The 17,467-nt window shown below is 43.1% G+C and overlaps 1 protein-coding gene across 8 annotated transcripts in view; it reads left to right on the top strand.

Moving 5' to 3' along the window:
• The window catches only part of FIGLA (folliculogenesis specific bHLH transcription factor), a 58,772-nt gene extending 43,387 nt beyond the window's left edge, over positions 1-15,385 (top strand). For 6 of the 8 annotated variants that reach the window (XM_033947717.1, XM_033947721.1, XM_033947719.1 and 3 more), the window contains exons 4-6: positions 6,262-6,498; positions 9,086-9,140; positions 15,266-15,385. In XM_033947717.1, the coding sequence (XP_033803608.1) occupies positions 6,262-6,498; positions 9,086-9,106 (258 nt within the window). In that variant the 3' untranslated portion in view covers positions 9,107-9,140; positions 15,266-15,385. Of the gene's footprint in view, positions 1-6,261; positions 6,499-9,085; positions 9,141-10,011; positions 10,813-13,790; positions 13,828-15,265 lie in introns of those variants that run through there. The other 2 variants (XM_033947722.1, XM_033947723.1) reach the window with 2 other exon arrangements.
• The last annotated feature ends 2,082 nt before the right edge of the window (positions 15,386-17,467 follow it).

The raw sequence follows: 17,467 nt of genomic DNA, 5'->3' as shown, positions 1-17,467 counted from the left end.
CCAGTTCCTTTGGAACAGTAGAACAGGGGATTTTACTCCTGTTACTTCCTTGTTCCGAAGAAGATGGGCGATCTTCGGCCCATTCTAGATCTCAAGGTTCTCAACAAATTTTTGGTCAAAGAAAAATTTTGAATGTTGTCCCTGGCATCCCTTTATCCCCTTCTTGAGCAGAGCGACTGTTTATACTGTCTGGATCTCAAGGAGGCCTACACTCATATTCCCATTCATCCGGCTTCCTGTCAATATCTCAGATTTCGGGTGGGGGCCTGGCTTCATCTCCTAGAGCAGCGGTCTCAAATACGCGGCCCATGGGCCGCATGTGGCTCTCCAGGTCTATTTTGCGGCCCGCGGTCTGGACGCAATCAAGACAGCATTTCTCTTCTCCCTTCCCTTCCTTTTGGAGCAGCAGCGTATCTGGCCGGCTCAGTCCATCATTCCGTTCAAAGACGTGGGTTGGTGGCTCCTCACGCTATCCACTCCTGCATCGGAAGCCTCTCTGACGTCACAACATCAGAGAGGCTTCAGACGCAGGCACGGATCTCACGAGGAGCCGCCACCGTGGCTTTGAATGGAAAGATCAACAGAGCTGGCCAGACACGCTGCTGCTCCACAAGGAAGGGGAGGGGAAAGAGAAATGCTTCTGCTGCAAAGGAAAGTGGGACCCTAGGGAAATGCTGATGCTGCTGTACAGGGAAAGGGATAGGGAGGGAAAGGGGAAGAGAAATGCCTCTCCTACACAGGAAAGGGGGAAGGGAAATGCTGCTTCTGTTGCTGCTGCACCCAATTGGGAAAGAAAGGGGAGGAAAGGAACAAGAGAAGCCAAGTTCATGGGAGGGAGGGAAGGAAAGGAGATATCAGACCACGGAGGGAGAGGGATAGATGCCAGGGCATGGGGGAAGGGAAGGAGACAGATGCCAGACCAGGGGAAAGGAAGGAAGGAGGGAGGGAGAGAAAGGAAGAAAAGATTTGCCAGACCATGGAAATAGGACAGAAGAAGAGAGAGATAGGAAGGGAAGGTAAGACATGTAAACATAGATTTTGAAAAGAAAGCATAAAAATTGAACATTAAGTTAATGCCAAAGATGGTTGCAAGGCAGAACGTGAAGACGGAGAGAAAAACAGTCAAAGAACAAGAAGGCCCTGGAAACATAGTTGAAAGTACAGAAAAATAAAGTCACCAGACAACAAAGGTAGGGAAAATGATTTTATTTTCAATATAGTGATTGAAATGTGTCAGTTTTGAGAAAGAAAAGATATTAAACTTTAAATGTGAGGGCTGCAGAAAAAATAGAGTACTTGGAGGGCCGCAGAAAAAATAGTTAATGTCTTATTAAAGAAATATATACAAACAAACAACTATCCCTGCAGTATCATCAATCAAATCATATATCATAAATCAGTTGTTTAGACATATACGCTTAGTTTGCCTGATTGCTACCCGAAGGTCCATACAAAAATACTTAGAAAAAAAAAGAAAAAAAGTTTGTGTATTTGCAAAAACTTTAATGACAAATGACACAGTAAGAAGTAAATGAGACTTCATGCGCCAGCTTTTGATATGTTGGCATATATGTCTAAACAACTGATTTATGTTATATTATTAAAGAAATGACAATTTTGCATAAGGTAAAACTTTATAGTTTATATATCTTTCCTTTTAATTGTTAAAGGAAGTTTTATAAGCTATAAAGAGTTTTACCTCATGCAAAATTGTCATTTCTTTAATAAGACAACTATTTTTTCTGCGGCCCTCCAAGTACCTACAAATCCAAAATGTGGCCCCACAAAGGGTTTGAGTTTGAGGCCATTGTCCTAGAGTGTTCACCAAGTGCCTGGTAGTGGTAGCAGCAGCTCTAAGGAACCATGGTCTTCAGGTATTTCCCTACCTCGACGACTGGCTCATCAAAGATTAAACATCTCAGGGGGTTATTGTAGTGACTCAACGGACTACCTGGTTCCTACAAAATTTGAGATTCAAAATCAACTTTCCCAAATCCCAACTTCAGCCCTCACAGAATCTACAATTTATCGGAGCTGTTCTGGACACTGTCCAACTCGGAGCATTCCTCCCACAACAACGTCTGGAAGCTCTTCTTCAACTCTGTCATACAGTGTCTTCCCGCTCTTCCATCTCAGCGAGACACATGATGGTGCTACTGGGTCACATGGCCTCCACAGTACACGTGACTCCTTTTGCCAGACTTCACCTCAGAATTCCTCAGTGGACCTGGCTTCTCAATGGACGCAGGTTTGCGACCCACTTTCTCGACACATAATAGTCATTCCTTCATTGAAGCAGTCTCTCCGTTGGTGCATGCTCTCTTCCAATCTCTCCAGAGGCTTGTTTTTTCAAACGCCTCCCCATCAGAAGGTCCTCACAACAGATTTTTTGACCTACGCTTGGGGCGCTCATCTCGATAGTCTCTGTACACAAGGCCACTGGACCAGTACGGATCGTCGGTGTCATATCAATCTGTTGGAACTCAGAGCGATCCTCAAGGCTCTCAGCGCTTTCCAACATGTTCTCATGTCCAGGTAGTCCTCATTCGGACGGACAACCAAGTCGCCATGTATTATATCAACAAACAGGGAGGGACGGGTTCTGCCTCCCTTTGTCAAGAAGCTCTGAAGGTTTGGGACTGGGCAATCCACCACAACACCTTCCTCAAAGCTGTCTACTTACAAGGGGCGAAGAATTGCTTGGCGGACAAACTTGAGTCATCTTCTGCAACCTCACGAATAGACACGTCATTCCTCGCCTCTTCATCACATTTTTTCACAGTGGGGAACACTTCAGATAGGCCTCTTTGCAACTCCCCACAATTACAAACTGCCTCAGTTCTCCAGGATATACTCTCCTCATCATCTCGAGGCAAATGCTTTTCTTTTGGAATGGATGAATCTCTCTTCCTCTATGCATTCCCTTCATTCCCTCTCATTCTCAAGACTCTGGTCAGTTAAAGAATGATCATGCCACCATGATTCTGATTGCTCCTCGGTGGCCAAGACCACCTTGGTACTCCCTTCTACTTCAACTCAGCAGCAGGGAGCCCTACCTTCTACCAGTTTTTCCATCTCTGCTTATACAGAGTCAGGGATCTCTGCTTCATCCCAACCTGCAGTCTCTACACCTGACAGCTTGGTACCTCTCAACATGACTCCTCTGTAGTTTTCTCAACCTGTCAAAGACATTATAGACAAAGCAATCAACAAAAATGGACTAGATTTTCTACATGGTGTTTTTCTCATGATAAGGAGCCCCAATATTCCTTCATATCTTCTGTTTTGGATTATCTTTTGCACTTATCGACTTCTGGCCTCAAGTCTACATTGATCCGAGTCCATCTCAGTGCAATTGCTGCATTCCATCAGCCTATCGAAGGGAAACTTCTCTCTGCTCATTCGGTGGTTTCCAGATTCATGAAAGGACGTTTCAGTGTCAAACCTCTTCTCAAACCGCCTCCTGTGGTTTGGGACCTTAATGTTGTCTTTGCTGAACTGATGAAGCCTCCATTTGAACCAATTGACAAGACTCATCTGAAGTATCTCACTTGGAAAGTAGTGTTTCTCATCACCCTCACTTCTGCTCAATGAGTCAGTGAGCTGCAAGCTTTAGTTGCTGATCCACCTATCACGGTGTTTCATAATGACAAGGTGGTCCTCCATACTCATCCAAAATTCCTTCCTAAAGTGGTATCGGAATTTCATCTCAATCAATCTATTGTTCTTCCAGTGTTCTTTCCGAAGCCCCATTCTCATCCTGGAGAAGTAGCTCTTCATACTCTGGACTGTAAACATGCTTTGGCCTTCTATTTGGAACACACCAAACCACACAGAACTGCTCAACTTTTTGTCTCCTTTGATCCAAACAAGTTGGGGCATCCTATCTCCAAGCGTACCATCTCCAATTGGATGGCTCTTGTATCTCATTCTGCTATGCCCAGGCTGGATTGCTCTTCCACAGTAGAGTCACAGCCCATAAAGTCAGAGCAATGGCAGCTTCCGTAGCTTTCCTCAGATCTACTCCCATTGAGGAAATTGGCAAAGCTGCTACTTGGTCCTCGGTTCATACTTTCACATCTCGCTATTGTCTGGATACTTTTTCCAGATGGGATGGACAGTTTGGCCAAACAGTATTACAAAATTTATTCTCCTAAATTGCCAACACTCCCTCCATCCCATTCTGGTTAGCTTGGAAGTTACCTATATGTGAGAATAGGCTGCCTGCTTGTCCTGGGATAAGCCATCCTCTTCACACACACTAATAGTTTAGAAATATTTATTGTCCAAGTATTGTCCTGGGATAAAGCACAGTTACTTACCATAACAGGTGTTATCCAGGGACAGCAGGCAGCTATTCTCGTTACCCACCTACCTCCCCTGGTTGGCTTCTCTGCTAGCTATCTGAACTGAGGAGACACGCTCTACCCTGGGCAGGAAGACACTCGCGCATGCGCGATGCGGTCGACTCGAAACTTCTAGTTTCTACAAGCAAGTCTGCTTGCGAGCTTTCGCATCCGGGCTCCGCTGATGACATCACCCATATGTGAGAATTAGCTGTCCCTGGATAATACCTGTTACGGTAAGTAACTGTGCTTTATATACCGCCTATAAAGTTTTTATCTAAGCGGTTTTACAATCGGGTACTCAAGCATTTTCCCTATCTGTCCCGGCAGGCTCACAATCTATCTAATGTACCTAAAAAAAATTGCCTTATTTCCATTTCCTATTTATAAACTTTTATCAATACAGTTACAATACTACTTGATTCTGCGTAAAGCAACAACAAAAAAATTCTTTCTATCTTTTGTTGTTTCTGCTTCAATCATCTTCTCTTCTCTCTCTTCTTTTTATACAGTGTTTATCCTCTCTCCCTTCCATACAACATCTGCCCTCTCTCTACCTTCCCACCTCTTCCATTCACTGTCCACCCTCTCTGCCCTTTCCATCCAGTGTCTGTCCTCTTTCTCTCTTCCATACGGAATCTTCCCTCTTTTTATGCCCCTTCAATAAACTGTATATGCTGTGCCCTTTCTCTCCGTTGTACATGATTCATTTCAGCTTCACCCCCACTCCATTTTTCTGTCTCCACTTCTTCCCCTATGCTCTAGCATCTCTTATCTTTCCTTTCTTCCCACTCCACCCCATGGTCTGGCATATCTATTTCCTTCCCTTCCCTACTGCCGGGTCCTGCCTTCGCAGAAACAAAGTAGGCAGGACCCGGCAGCAAGGAAGGCCCAAAGCAAGCAAGAGCAGCAAGTTGTAAGCTTCCTTCCCTGCCTTAGCTCCCGCCTTAGCCTGTAGTGAATTAAACCTATGCTCCAGGGCTCTAAAGGTAACACTGTGCATGCCGGCTTCCCTTCTCTCCCCCCTCCCAGGACATAACTTCCAGTTTCGGAGGGAAATAAGGGAAGCTGGCACGCACAATATTACCATTAGAACCTTAGAGCATGGGTTCAAGCTGGCACTTAAAAAAAAAAAAAGAGAGAGAGGCTGTGTCAAGAGTTGAACATTGAACTTTAAGCTTTGCCGAGTCAGCTCGGGGAATCCCCAAGCCGGTAAGAGGGTGGTTGGGGTTTTTTTTTTTGTTTTTTTTTTTAAATGTTTGAGCAGCAACGGCGGCGGCAGCATGATTTGCCACCAAGATGACAGCTGGGCGGTCATCTAAATTAGCTGTGCTGAGTGCCCAGCTAAAAGGCTCTAGGGAGAATACTGATGTTCTTGTTTACAAAAGTACTGTCATGCTTAAGTTTTGCAATTCATAGTTGATGCTTTGTTCCCATGATTCCTTAATAAAAATAAAGAAATATATGAAAACTTTATAATGTGGTGAAAGCAGTTAGCTTAGCAGCATTTTAAAAAGCTTTGGATAATTTCCATTATTAAAATGGACTTGGGAAAATCCACTACTTATTTCTAGGATAAGCACCATAAAATTTGTTGTACTTTTTGGGATCTTGTCAGGTACTTGTGACCTGGGTTGGCTGCTGTTGGAAACGGAATACTGGGCTTGATGGACCTTTTGGTCTGTCCCAGTATGGCAACTCTTATAGTCTTACTTTAGATATGAGTTTAGAGTTTGGGGTTCAATTGCAATGATTTAGTGTATGTGCTGTATTTGTTTGATTATAGCACTCTGTTTCTAAAATCTCCTTAATGCTCCATTTTAGTTAAGTTTTGCAGTATTTATACTGTCGGGGCCAATGTTGATATTTTATAAAACAGTAATATAACATTTTATTTGTTTTGTTTATGGTTCAGAGATCCCACAACACTTGTGAAGATTCAGCCAGTGATATTTCTTTCCCTGTGCCATTAGTGCACAATTTGGCCGAGAGTTCTTCCCAACACTGCTCAGACTGGAAGAACCAGTTGAGAAGCGAGCTTCAAAGTGCCTCTCCTATTCCTGACATAGAAGGACCCATCCATGTGTGGAGCAGCAGAAGTGGACTTCCTACCTGTGTTGGCATCCTGCATGTTCACAGAACTGGAAAGCTGGTAGTAATTCTCTTGTATTTTTGTATGTAGAACAATGAATGTAGTTTTATATTAAAAACTGAGTAATGGGCTGAGCAGTAGCAGCATCTCATATGGAGCTATCTTAACCACTAGGCAGACAGGTGGCTGGTTAGAAGGGGCAAGTGTATCCAGAGCCAAAACAGTAGGTCTGATAATACTGAAAATCTTATAACTTAAATGTTTGTTTGTTTTTTTAATTATTTTTATTTATTTATTTATTTTTTTGGGAGGGGGTTACCTGCAGTGTGGGTAAGCAGTTTTCAAAATAGCCCATTTATCCAGGTACATGGCTTTGGAAATTACCTTTTAAACAGTATGCATCTTTAAAGGATTGTTTCAGTGCAATAAGTGAAGACATTCTAGACAGATGGGTTATAATCTCCATATTGGCCTCAAAAAAACCTAAAATAATTACCAATAGTAAGATAAATCCAATGCACAAAAATTGGTAAACAAATAGAATCTCCTCAACTGACCCACCAACAGTGAAGGACCGTTTGCACCATCAGCTTAGTTCCAAAATAAGGAAAACATTCGAAAAAACAGCTAAAAAGTGTGGTAATCAGTACAGGGCTGAACTCCCTTCGTGGTAACCAATAGCCCCGGGCAGGTATTCATGAAGTGACAAGCACTTAGACCGCAGTCTCAATAAATCCTGCCCCGTACATCATTGTGCCACCTAATCAAATAAATAAGCTGATAAAAATCAGGTGCAAACATTCATCCGAGGTGAAAACCAGGGGGAAAAACTATAAGTGAGAAAAAGGAAGTGAAAGAAAAACCTTCCACACCAAAATACAAAAGATAAAGAAAACCAAAAAGCTACTAAAAAGGTTAAAATACAAATCAAAAAGAAAAACAAGTGAAAAAGATGAAAAAAGTCAAACATGTCCCAAACGCCATTCAAAACTCTGTCATACAGCCACATAAAAGTCCATGTCCAAAATCCTTGACAAAATCCTTAGACAGATGATATCACACCCGTGACGGTAGTCCTTATCAAAATAGCAAAAATAGTTCAAATAGTAACAAAGATAGTAAATGTATCAGTCATTAGCTCAGTAAATGTGAACCATAATTCTGTAAAATTAACTCGAGAAACCAGCTGGAGAAAACAGTCAAAAGTAGTAGGGGATCCCACCCATTACAATGACAGGGAGGGACCTCACTTCACTAATACCAAATGAATGGAACTACTTAGCTCAGACACCTGTAATATGGGCTCTCAAGAGAGCAGTGGGTTTAGTATTCTTCACATGTAGGGTTACATCTCCATTGGAGCCTCAGTGTGGATGCTAACCAGTGTTCCTATCAATTTAAGAAATTTTTGGTGGGTCTTTGAGTGCTTTCCTGTCCACCCATAGTCACATGGGACTACCAGCATATAGAAAAGAATGTCCCTTCTAAAGGAGGTAAGAGGGTATGTGAGAATATTAGTCCTGCTGTCCTCTGAGAAAGCAAGTGTTCTAACATAGCCTCCCACCTCCCCTGGGAGTTGCATTCTTTTCTATTTGCTATTGATCAGACTGGCGATCTCATGCAACTCCGATGGGAAGTCTCGTATATGTATACGTGAGAGCCTATCAAAAGCTGCTTAAAGTGATAGGAACATTAGGTAGTGTCCACACTAAAGCTTCATCAGGGATGTAACTCCATATGGGAGAATAGTAGCTGTCCTAAGAGAAAACACCTGTTATAGGTGAGTTAACTTCACATTTTTTGTATAATTCAGTGTACATTACTGCAGTGGATAGGGTCTCTACCCTACAGAAAATTTGAAAACAGGTGTCAGTTGTCCCAGTATCTTTCTGTTTATAATTTGTAAACTGTTTGAAACAATGGTGAATAAGGTGAGTGGGGTGTGAGATGTGGAGAAGAAAAGAGGGAGAAACTTTTTCAGTATCACTTTGACAATGGTTTCTGATTAACCCTAACTATCTGTGTTAGACCGTGCAGCTGGGCTTACTATATATCTTAAGCACAGACATTGACACCTCTTCGCACCTCTTAGCTGTACCAAGGTCCTTTGCTACCTTTAAGCACTGATGTACCGTAATTTAGGCATTCTGGGGCAATCTAAGGCTGTCTGCACTGACATACACTAAGGTCAGATATGAATGATATGATCTCTCATAGTGAGGAGTGTGTGGCGCAGTGGTTGGATCTACAGCCTCAGCACCCTGGGGTTGTGGGTTCAAACCCCGCGCTGCTCCTTGTGACCCTGGGCAAGTCACTTAATCCTCCATAGCCCCAGGTACGTTAGATAGATTGTGAGCCCACCGGGACAGATAGGGAAAATGCTTGAGTACCTGATTGTAAAAACCGCTTAGATAACCTTGATAAGCGGTATATAAAATCCTAATAAACTTGAAACTTGCCTTTGCTGCCATTGGTAAGGCAAGTAAGTTAAGGCTGGGCTGACAACGGGTTAGATCCATTCTCGGGGTCTAGTGTAGTTATGATTAACCACTATGCTGCACTATCAAAGCTGTACTGAAACTAGTATGAAATTGTGTAAGAATGTTCAAAAGGTTTGTGATTAGATACTATTTTTCTTTTATCAAAGGTCTTTCAAACAAGTCAGTGAAGGTGTTCCTGGCCAGTTATTTGTGAATAAACAGGTACAGCATGCATGTGTTTGGTATAAGTGATTTTTAAACAATGAAATGGAGTTCTAAGCATAATACTGTATGTCATAGGAAATAGCATTCATATAAGCCAAGCAAACATAGACAAATAACAAGTGTTAATCATATTCAGTTAACCAGCATCCTTGGGGATTGGTACCATGTTTCCCCGAAAATAAGACCTACCCCAAATAAGCCCTAGCATGATTTTCGGGGTAGGACTTTAATATAAGCCCTACCCCCGAAAATAAGCCCTAGTTGCCGGCAGCAGCACGCCCCGCCGACCCTTCCATGTTTCCCTCCCATCAGAACCCCGATCGCAATACCGAAATACCTGGTAACAAATGGCAGTGTCGATAACACAGGCTGCATCGTGGCCTGCCCTTCTCACAGCAGGCCGTTCCATGACGCGTTGCTGATGACATCATCAGTGATGCGGCAGAGGAACGCCCAAATGTGAGAAGGACAGGCCACGATTCTGCCTTGTTATTGTCTGTGGCTGTCGACCATTTTTTTGTTATACGATCTCCACCTCCCTTGGACCATTGAGTCCTTTAACCTTTCGGTGGTTTTTCCCCCAATGTCCAAGCCTTTTAGCTGGTTTAAGCTGTGCACTCTGTGCAACAGGACCATATCAGGCACTGGTCTGCACAATTGGTGCTTCCAGTGTCTGGGCCCTGATCAACAGCTACAAAAGAGATCCCTGAAAGCTAGATGACTGCAACACAAAAAAAAATATTTTGGTTCTTCAGGAACATTGAGAATGTCCGTTGTCTCTGACTCCGAAGCCCAGAGACCATCATCGACATTGAAACTAAATTGGTGCCCCACTCAATGTCTGCTTCTTCTCCTTTGCCTCCATCAGGGATGCCTACTATGAAAACTAAGAAGTGCAAGCTTGCTTCCCCACCCTGGAAATGTTAGAATCGGAGCCTTGTCAGACTCCATCGATGCACTCAAAGCTTCAACAAACAAAGATCCATTCTCCTGCATTGCTGGTCATGTCACCTCAGAGGTGTGCCTCGTCATTGAGGTCACCAATGCCTCGTCACCCCTTGGCACCTACTGTATCGCTATCCATCATGGTATCAGTGCCTTCGATCCAGGAGCAGATCAGGGAACTAGTGCAAAGGGAATTGGCTTCCATACTGCAAATACAAGCAGCTCATGCCATCACTGTGACTCCACTAGTACCAGCCTAGCTTGAGCATCACTCCTCAAGGACCAGGTCACACTCCCCCATCGAAACCAGTTGACAACTAGGACATCGGTCATTGGAGCTCTTCTTCCCATTCAATGTCAGACCTGCATCATCGACGCAGGACTGCTTCAAGGCACCAACTCTACCAGTACCAGCCTAGCTTGAACATCACTCCTCAAGGGCCTCAAAGATCAGGTCACACTCTCCCATCGAAACCAGTTGACAACCCGGGCATCGGAGCTCTTCTTCACATTCAATGTCAGACCTGCATCATCGACCCAGGACTGCTTCAAGGCACTCGCACCATCGTCGCAGCCGGTGATCATCTCGTCATAGTATATCCAGGCATCGATAGTCTTCCTCACCACCATCAGGCATCGAAGAGTACGACTCAGAACCTGACCAATCGAACTCTTATGCTACTCCCAGTGCATCCCAGAATGCATTTGGAAGGAGGACTAAGATTCCGGTTGGCCCAGGTAGCTAAGGCTCCTTCTATGGGAGGGGCCTTAGGCATTTGAGCCAATCAGACCCTTAGGTGCATATCCCCTCCAGTCAGACTTTCTTCGTACGGGGAGGGGAGTGGACATCCCTCCTGCCAAAGGACTTCTCACGGGAGGGTGGCAGAAGGAAGTGGGCATTCCTCCTGCCAGGGAACTTTGGGGGGGTCAGGGGTGAAAACAGGAGGGAGTGGGCATCCCTCCTGTCTGATGTACTTTGTGGGGGGGGGGGGGGTCCCTGAAACGGTTCTGGTCCCAATACTGCCTCACACACATACTCTTGTCGTCTCTGGTACAGATGTATCTGGGAGCACCTCCCTAGAAAGAACAGACCACTTCATGTTCCAGGAGATGTCCGTTTATTATGAGTCCTTCATTCATTTATATAGCATTATACATGGGTTAGTTTTTTTCAGCATATGACCGTAGGAAAAACCATATTTGGTAACAGGATACATAAAAGTAACAAAACTGTAGGAAAAACCATATTTGGTAACAGGATACATAAAAGTAACAAAACTGTAGGAAAAACCATATTTGGTAACAGGATACATTAGAAAGAGGTAGCAAACATAAGGGGGGGTTTAGTGGGAAGTTTCCATCTAAGGTCTAACAATGTTTCTTATCTCTCAAAGCACAAGATGTAAGACACAGAGAGAAATTGGCCTTGTAATTTCTTGGCACATACAACCTGTTTTCAGCAGTTCAATTAGGAACAGAAAACTTCTACAAGGAATATATGCAAGGATTATATGTGCCCCTTCAGTCCCTGCCGCAGCCCCTCAGCTGATCACAGCAGGGGGATTCCCTTGCCAAGATCAGCTAGGCGGCCGTATCTATTGCTACATTTCAGGCATCTTATCATAGCCTTACGGAGATGCATAGGGCCGCTTAAGCTCGCTCAAGGCCACTTCCGGGCAAAACCAAGCCTAGCCTTGGGAAAGCTTAAGTATTCCTAAGCATTTCCCTGCCCTACGACAGATGCGTACAGTGTAGATGGCCTGCCTTGGGATTTTTTTTCTTCCTGAAAACGTGCGTCATTTATAGAATCAGCCCCTGTGGGTCCTTAGAATGGGGTTGAGAGCGATCTGACCCATTTGGGATGGGAGTTAGCCATGATGTAATAGATTGTTCAGAAGATTGGTGATCTAGGTAATGAATATGGTCTGGAGTGTCAGCTAACAATCAGGTGGGATATTTATCTAAGTTACAGCTGCGAGTGAAATTTTTATTTTTTTAATGAGTTTTACTGTGTCAGAAGTTGTAAGAGGCATAAAGATATACCTGATTTGGTTAACAGTACAGGAGTTGGTTGCCATCTTGAGCAGTGTGTGAATAGGGGGGGCTACCTTTAGTGGCTGCTTTCTCAACTTGTTTGAACAGTTTTAATCTTGTTCGAGAAAAAGTTAACCAAAGTCTCAGCAGTTGGTTGTGAACTAATGTCAGCTAGGCCTAACTCTAGAGGTGCTGTCATGGTGCACACTAGACAAAATAGCTTTTTGATATCAAAGTTCTGTTTGGTGGGTAAGAATGGAGAAGTTTAGATTTGTTTGTGGAGGGGGTCCTGATATACAAAGTTATGGTATAAAATGTACCAGATTGGAAGGGGTTTGTTATGTTGGTTAGGCCTAATATTTTTTTGGTTTAAGAGTCCCAGGAAGAAGATAAATAATATGCAAGTACCTCTTCATTTTGGGGTTCTGGATATGAGGTCAGTTGGGGGATGTGCAAGGTAGAGATTTGATTGGTTTGAGATTACTTTGTATAAGAGGAACTGCAGTGGATGGTGGATGGGATGAATAAATGTGGGCACTTGATAGAAACTATGCCCTCTGGATCTCAGGATGGAGTTTTGTATGCTGATATCGCTGTGGAAATCTTGCTCTTGTCTGGTCTACCGTGAACTATGCAAAGAAGTACACCGTTGGCTTGCGCCTTAGGTATTGCACTGAGCAGCACCACGCCAGAAGATCGTTGGGGGGGTGGAGCAAACTCTTCCACACCAGCCCAACTCTCTCCATTTCTGGACATTACTGATTCAAGCGAGGAAGCTCCTAGTGGCAGTAAAGCTGCCTCTTTTTTGAATTTGGAGCCTTTTGTGGAGTCCTCAAGTGACACTATACTACTAGAAGAGCATGGGGGGGGGATAGGGTGGAATGACGTTCCTGTTACAGGTAAGTATTTTCCTTTTCTATTTTTGTACTCAGGATTGTTTTTGTGTTGTGTTCAGGTTGAAGCCAGGCCTGGGTTTGTCTATTTTGAAACTGCTGCACACGGTTTAGACCTGGCTAGAAGCCAGCCCTAGTAACTTTTTTTTTCTTTTACTTGCAACAAACTTTATTGACATAACACTAAGCCTGTGAAGCAAAAAGCTTTCGGATATTTGAGTGCCGGTATAAGGTTGGTTTGTTTACTTTTACACCTTGTCTGACTGTTTGTGAGGCCTTGCAGCTGGTCCTCAAATCACGCTACTACAGGGCCATGCAAAAGAGGAGACAGCTTTCAGGTCGTCTTTGACCCACTGAATTAAAGCAGTGGTTAGCCACAAGATAGTATCAGAAGATCTCAAGTGATCATCTGGATGAAGGTTCAGGTGATGACTGTAGAAGGTATTTGGAAGGCAGCAACTTTGTGGCTACATTTCCTTTGTCAGGCACTATAAGATTGATGTCACCATCAGGGATGATAAAGCCTTTTGGCAGAACAGTGTTGGAGGGAGTCTCATCTTCCTCTCACACTGAAGGATAGAGCTTTTGTACATCCTGTTCTGGACTAGTCTAGTAGGATCAAAAGAGGTGAAATTTGGGGTCTTCCTGATTTCGTTTCCTTGATTCTTGCTTGACCAGTCCCAAATCTACCTGCCGTGACATGGCAAATGAGGTTTAACATGGATAAGTGTAAGGTGATGCATGTCGGTAACAAAAATCTTATACACGAATACAGGATGTCTGGTGCAGTAATTGGAGAGACCCACCAGGAAAGAGACTTGGGAGTACTGGTCGACAAGTCAATGAAGCCATCTGTGCAATGCGTGGAGGCGGCGAAAAGGGCGAACAGAATGCTAGGAATGATTAAGAAGGGGATTACGAACAGATCGGAGAAGGTTGTCATGCCGCTGTAATGGGCCAAGGTACGCCCCCACCTGGAATACTTCGTCCAGCACTGGTCACCATACTACTCGAAAGGGTCCAGAGAAGAGCAACTAAAATGGTTAAGGGGCTGAAGGAGTTGCCGTACAGTGAGAGATTAGAGAAACTGGGCTTCTTCTCCCTTAAAAAGAGGAGATTTAGAGGGGACATGATCAAAACATTCAAGATAATGAAGGGAATAGACTTAGTAGATAAAGACAGGTTGTTCACCCTCTCCAAGGTAGAGAGAACGAGAGGGCACTCCCTAAAGTTAAAAGGAGATAGATTCCGTACAAACGTAAGGAAGTTCTTCACCCAGAGAGTGGTAGAAAACTGGAAAGCTCTTCCGGAGGCTGTTATAGGGGAAAACACCCTCCAGGGATTCAAGATAAAGTTAGACAAGTTCCTGCTGAACCAGAACGTACACAGGTAAGGCTAATCTCAGTTAGGGCACTAGTCTTTGACCTAAGGACCACCGTGAGAGCGGACTGCTGGGCACAATGGACCCAGCAGCGGCAATTCTTATGTTATCTGTCTGCATTTCTATCTTTTCTGCTTCTTTAATTAGCTAAATTTGCAGAGGATCCCCTTATAGTAGTGATGTCACTGGAAAAGCTCTGCATCTCTGCTTCCATCTGCTGGTATAGGAACATAACCCATTGGTCTGGACTGGTCTAATAGAAATCAAGGAAAGGAAATTTATCAGGTTTCATCTCAAAATGTTTATATTTCAATAAATGAAGCCATACTTTGGAAAAGAAATTTATTTTTTAAATTATAAATCTAGCTAAACTAGATTTGCTTGAATTAAATTACCATATATTAGAATACTTGTACTGAAAGCAAATATTCTGGAAATAAATGAATGTTCATATTAGTATTGTCTTAAGTGCTGATGCACCAAACTGCTTTCCAGTACAGTGGATTTTAATCAATTCTTCAACACCAGTTAGTCTGGTATCAGGATATCCACAACAAATATGTTTATTATAACATTAATATGTAACAGAGGTACTGCATACAAATACATCTCGTGCATATTCATTGTGAATATTCCTTTAACCAGTCTGGAATGAGAGCCACTGTTTTTTTAATAATCTAGCATAAGGAAGAGAACATGTTATTCAGAAATTTGGGGCTTGGAAGATAAAACATGTTTTGTTTAAAAATGCATGTATCTCATTTACTATCTAGTACAGCACTTCTTCCACTGTTCTTTCATTATACATAGGTTGTACTCTTTTTTTTTTTTTCTTTTTTCAAACATCTGTTGTTTTTTTTTGTTTCCAGGTTTATCACCTTCAGGGCATATTGAGTGTTTGGAAGATGTATTGAGAAGAAAGACTCTTGGATTTGATTTGGTTTTTCATTTGTGTACATATTGCAATAAACTTCTTGGAATACATCATTTTTAAAGAATCTGGGATATTAAGTAGCAGCTTTTCTGTATGGTTATACTATCAGTCAATTATTGCTAGTCATAAAATCTGATTGTAAATCAACTGATTCTGCGCTTTATGCATATCACCTCTTCAAAGAATTTGATTGGTAAGGCACAACCTCCATTTTCTAAATCAATTCTGGCTCTTCTCAATTAATCTGTTTTTCTATATGATTTGATTTTTAAGAATAGCTTCTGCTATTTTATCCAACAGTGACATCAGGAGCCCTTCTTGAAAACTGGTTTACATTGGCTATAAAACTACAAAAAATAGGTTGCTATTTTTTTTAAGAGTGCTAAAGAGACCACCACAAAGGTTATAATTTAAACAATTGAAACCTCAAAGCTGTATAAGATAATACCATAAAATCTAATTAACCCTATATTTGGAGACCCCATATAGTAGATGGTCTCAACACATACTCGCAAGCATATTCTTAAATTACTATGTCCCTATACATTAAAATAATATGCACAGAGAAAACAGCACTTCTATTACATCCCTTTCGGATTCATTAAGGTAGATGTTCAATCCCTTCCCATAATCTGGTAGTTGCAGAAATCCATACACTTTTCTAAGAACATGCTCCTCCCATCTCAGAGAGAGAGTTAGAGCCCGCTGTAGTTTCAATTTCTGCAAGCAATTCGTGCAGATGTCTTTTGGATTTGTTCTGCATTTTTTTCTTATTTTTACACTTAGTTTGTCCTTTTGGTGGCTTTAGTGCCTTGAGACCCCTTTACAGTGGTCATTATGCGCGTAAAGGACGCAGTCCCATGGAGCCAGACTGCTACTTCACTGAGAAACTTCAGAGGATCTGGGGAGCCAGCCTGTGGATCATCCTATAGAGCCAGACTCGGGGTCCATTCCCCTGGAAACTTGCTTGCCGTCTGACCTGTCAGGAGTTTTAAGTACAGGCTGTATGTGTCTTGAGTAAAACTCCTCCTCGTTTCAGGGTGCAGGCTGCGTTTCCTGCCCCTGGTTGCATGGAGAGGATGCATGGGGCAGAGAATGATACAGGGACAAATTTTTCCCCGTGGGAACTTATTTTCCCTTCCCAGTGAGTTCTTTTCCTGTCCCTGCCCCATTCCTGCAACCTCTGTTCTCATTAGCACAAGCCTCAAGCACTTTAAAATCGTAAGTATTCAAGGCTTGTGAGGTTAATGCACAGCTTAGAGGAATGGGACAGGGGACAAGACGGGGAAATTGAGTTCCTGCAGGGACGGAGAAAAAATCGTCCCCATGTCATTCTCTAGTTAGTCAGTGTCCGTCCAACTGGCAGTCTAAACATCTTCAAGTCTGGTCATTTTGGAACTATTCTGAGACATAAAATCCTTTTCCTCCATTCAACTGCAGTGAAAAGAGCTGCTAGACAGGTACTTCATACATTGTGAGTACACCTCTATTATTTCATTTGGGAACTTCAGGGGTGGTCTGTGAAACTCTCTAAAACTCATTTTTTAGAGGTAGGGTTTAGGTCATCCAAACCCCAAATCGCTATTTTTTATTTTCAGATTTTGTTTATTTTTGCTGTTTTTGATGCAAATACACTGGTGGCAGCCATCTTGGATTTTTATTTATCTTTTTTTCAAAGTTTAATTTCTGCCTCAAAACCCCTCAATTTGATTAAAAATTGTTTGGGGATGGACTCCCCAGCCCCTAATCTGTTGAATGTGTGCATTGATTGTGCCAGATCAACAGCTGGGGGAGGGGGGGGCTGGAGCTTTAGGTTTTGCCTTCTTCAGGCCCCCCCAAGACTGAATCAAGGCATCCAGCCCTAAGTGTCCGCACTCTGTTCATTTACTAAAGAAGAGCCTGACCTCCAGTTCTCTACTGACACCATCAAGTCCATCTGGGACCAACCCTAAATTGCATTGTCCACCATCTTTCTCCCTCTCCTCTGTTCTTAGACCCATTATTTTTTTCGCCCCCCCCTTTCCCTCCCTCCCTCTGTGTACTTCTACACCCCCTCCCCCCAAAGGTCTGCATATTTCCCCTTTCTTTCTAGTGTCCTCTGGCTTCTCTCCTGGCCTCCCGGTCTCACCTTCAGCTA

The sequence above is a fragment of the Geotrypetes seraphini genome, chromosome 6, assembly GCF_902459505.1.
Source record: "Geotrypetes seraphini chromosome 6, aGeoSer1.1, whole genome shotgun sequence".
In the NCBI taxonomy this organism is placed as follows: domain Eukaryota; kingdom Metazoa; phylum Chordata; class Amphibia; order Gymnophiona; family Dermophiidae; genus Geotrypetes; species Geotrypetes seraphini.
The sequence above is the reverse complement of the archived record's forward strand: the minus strand, read 5'-3'. Positions and strand labels throughout refer to the sequence as shown.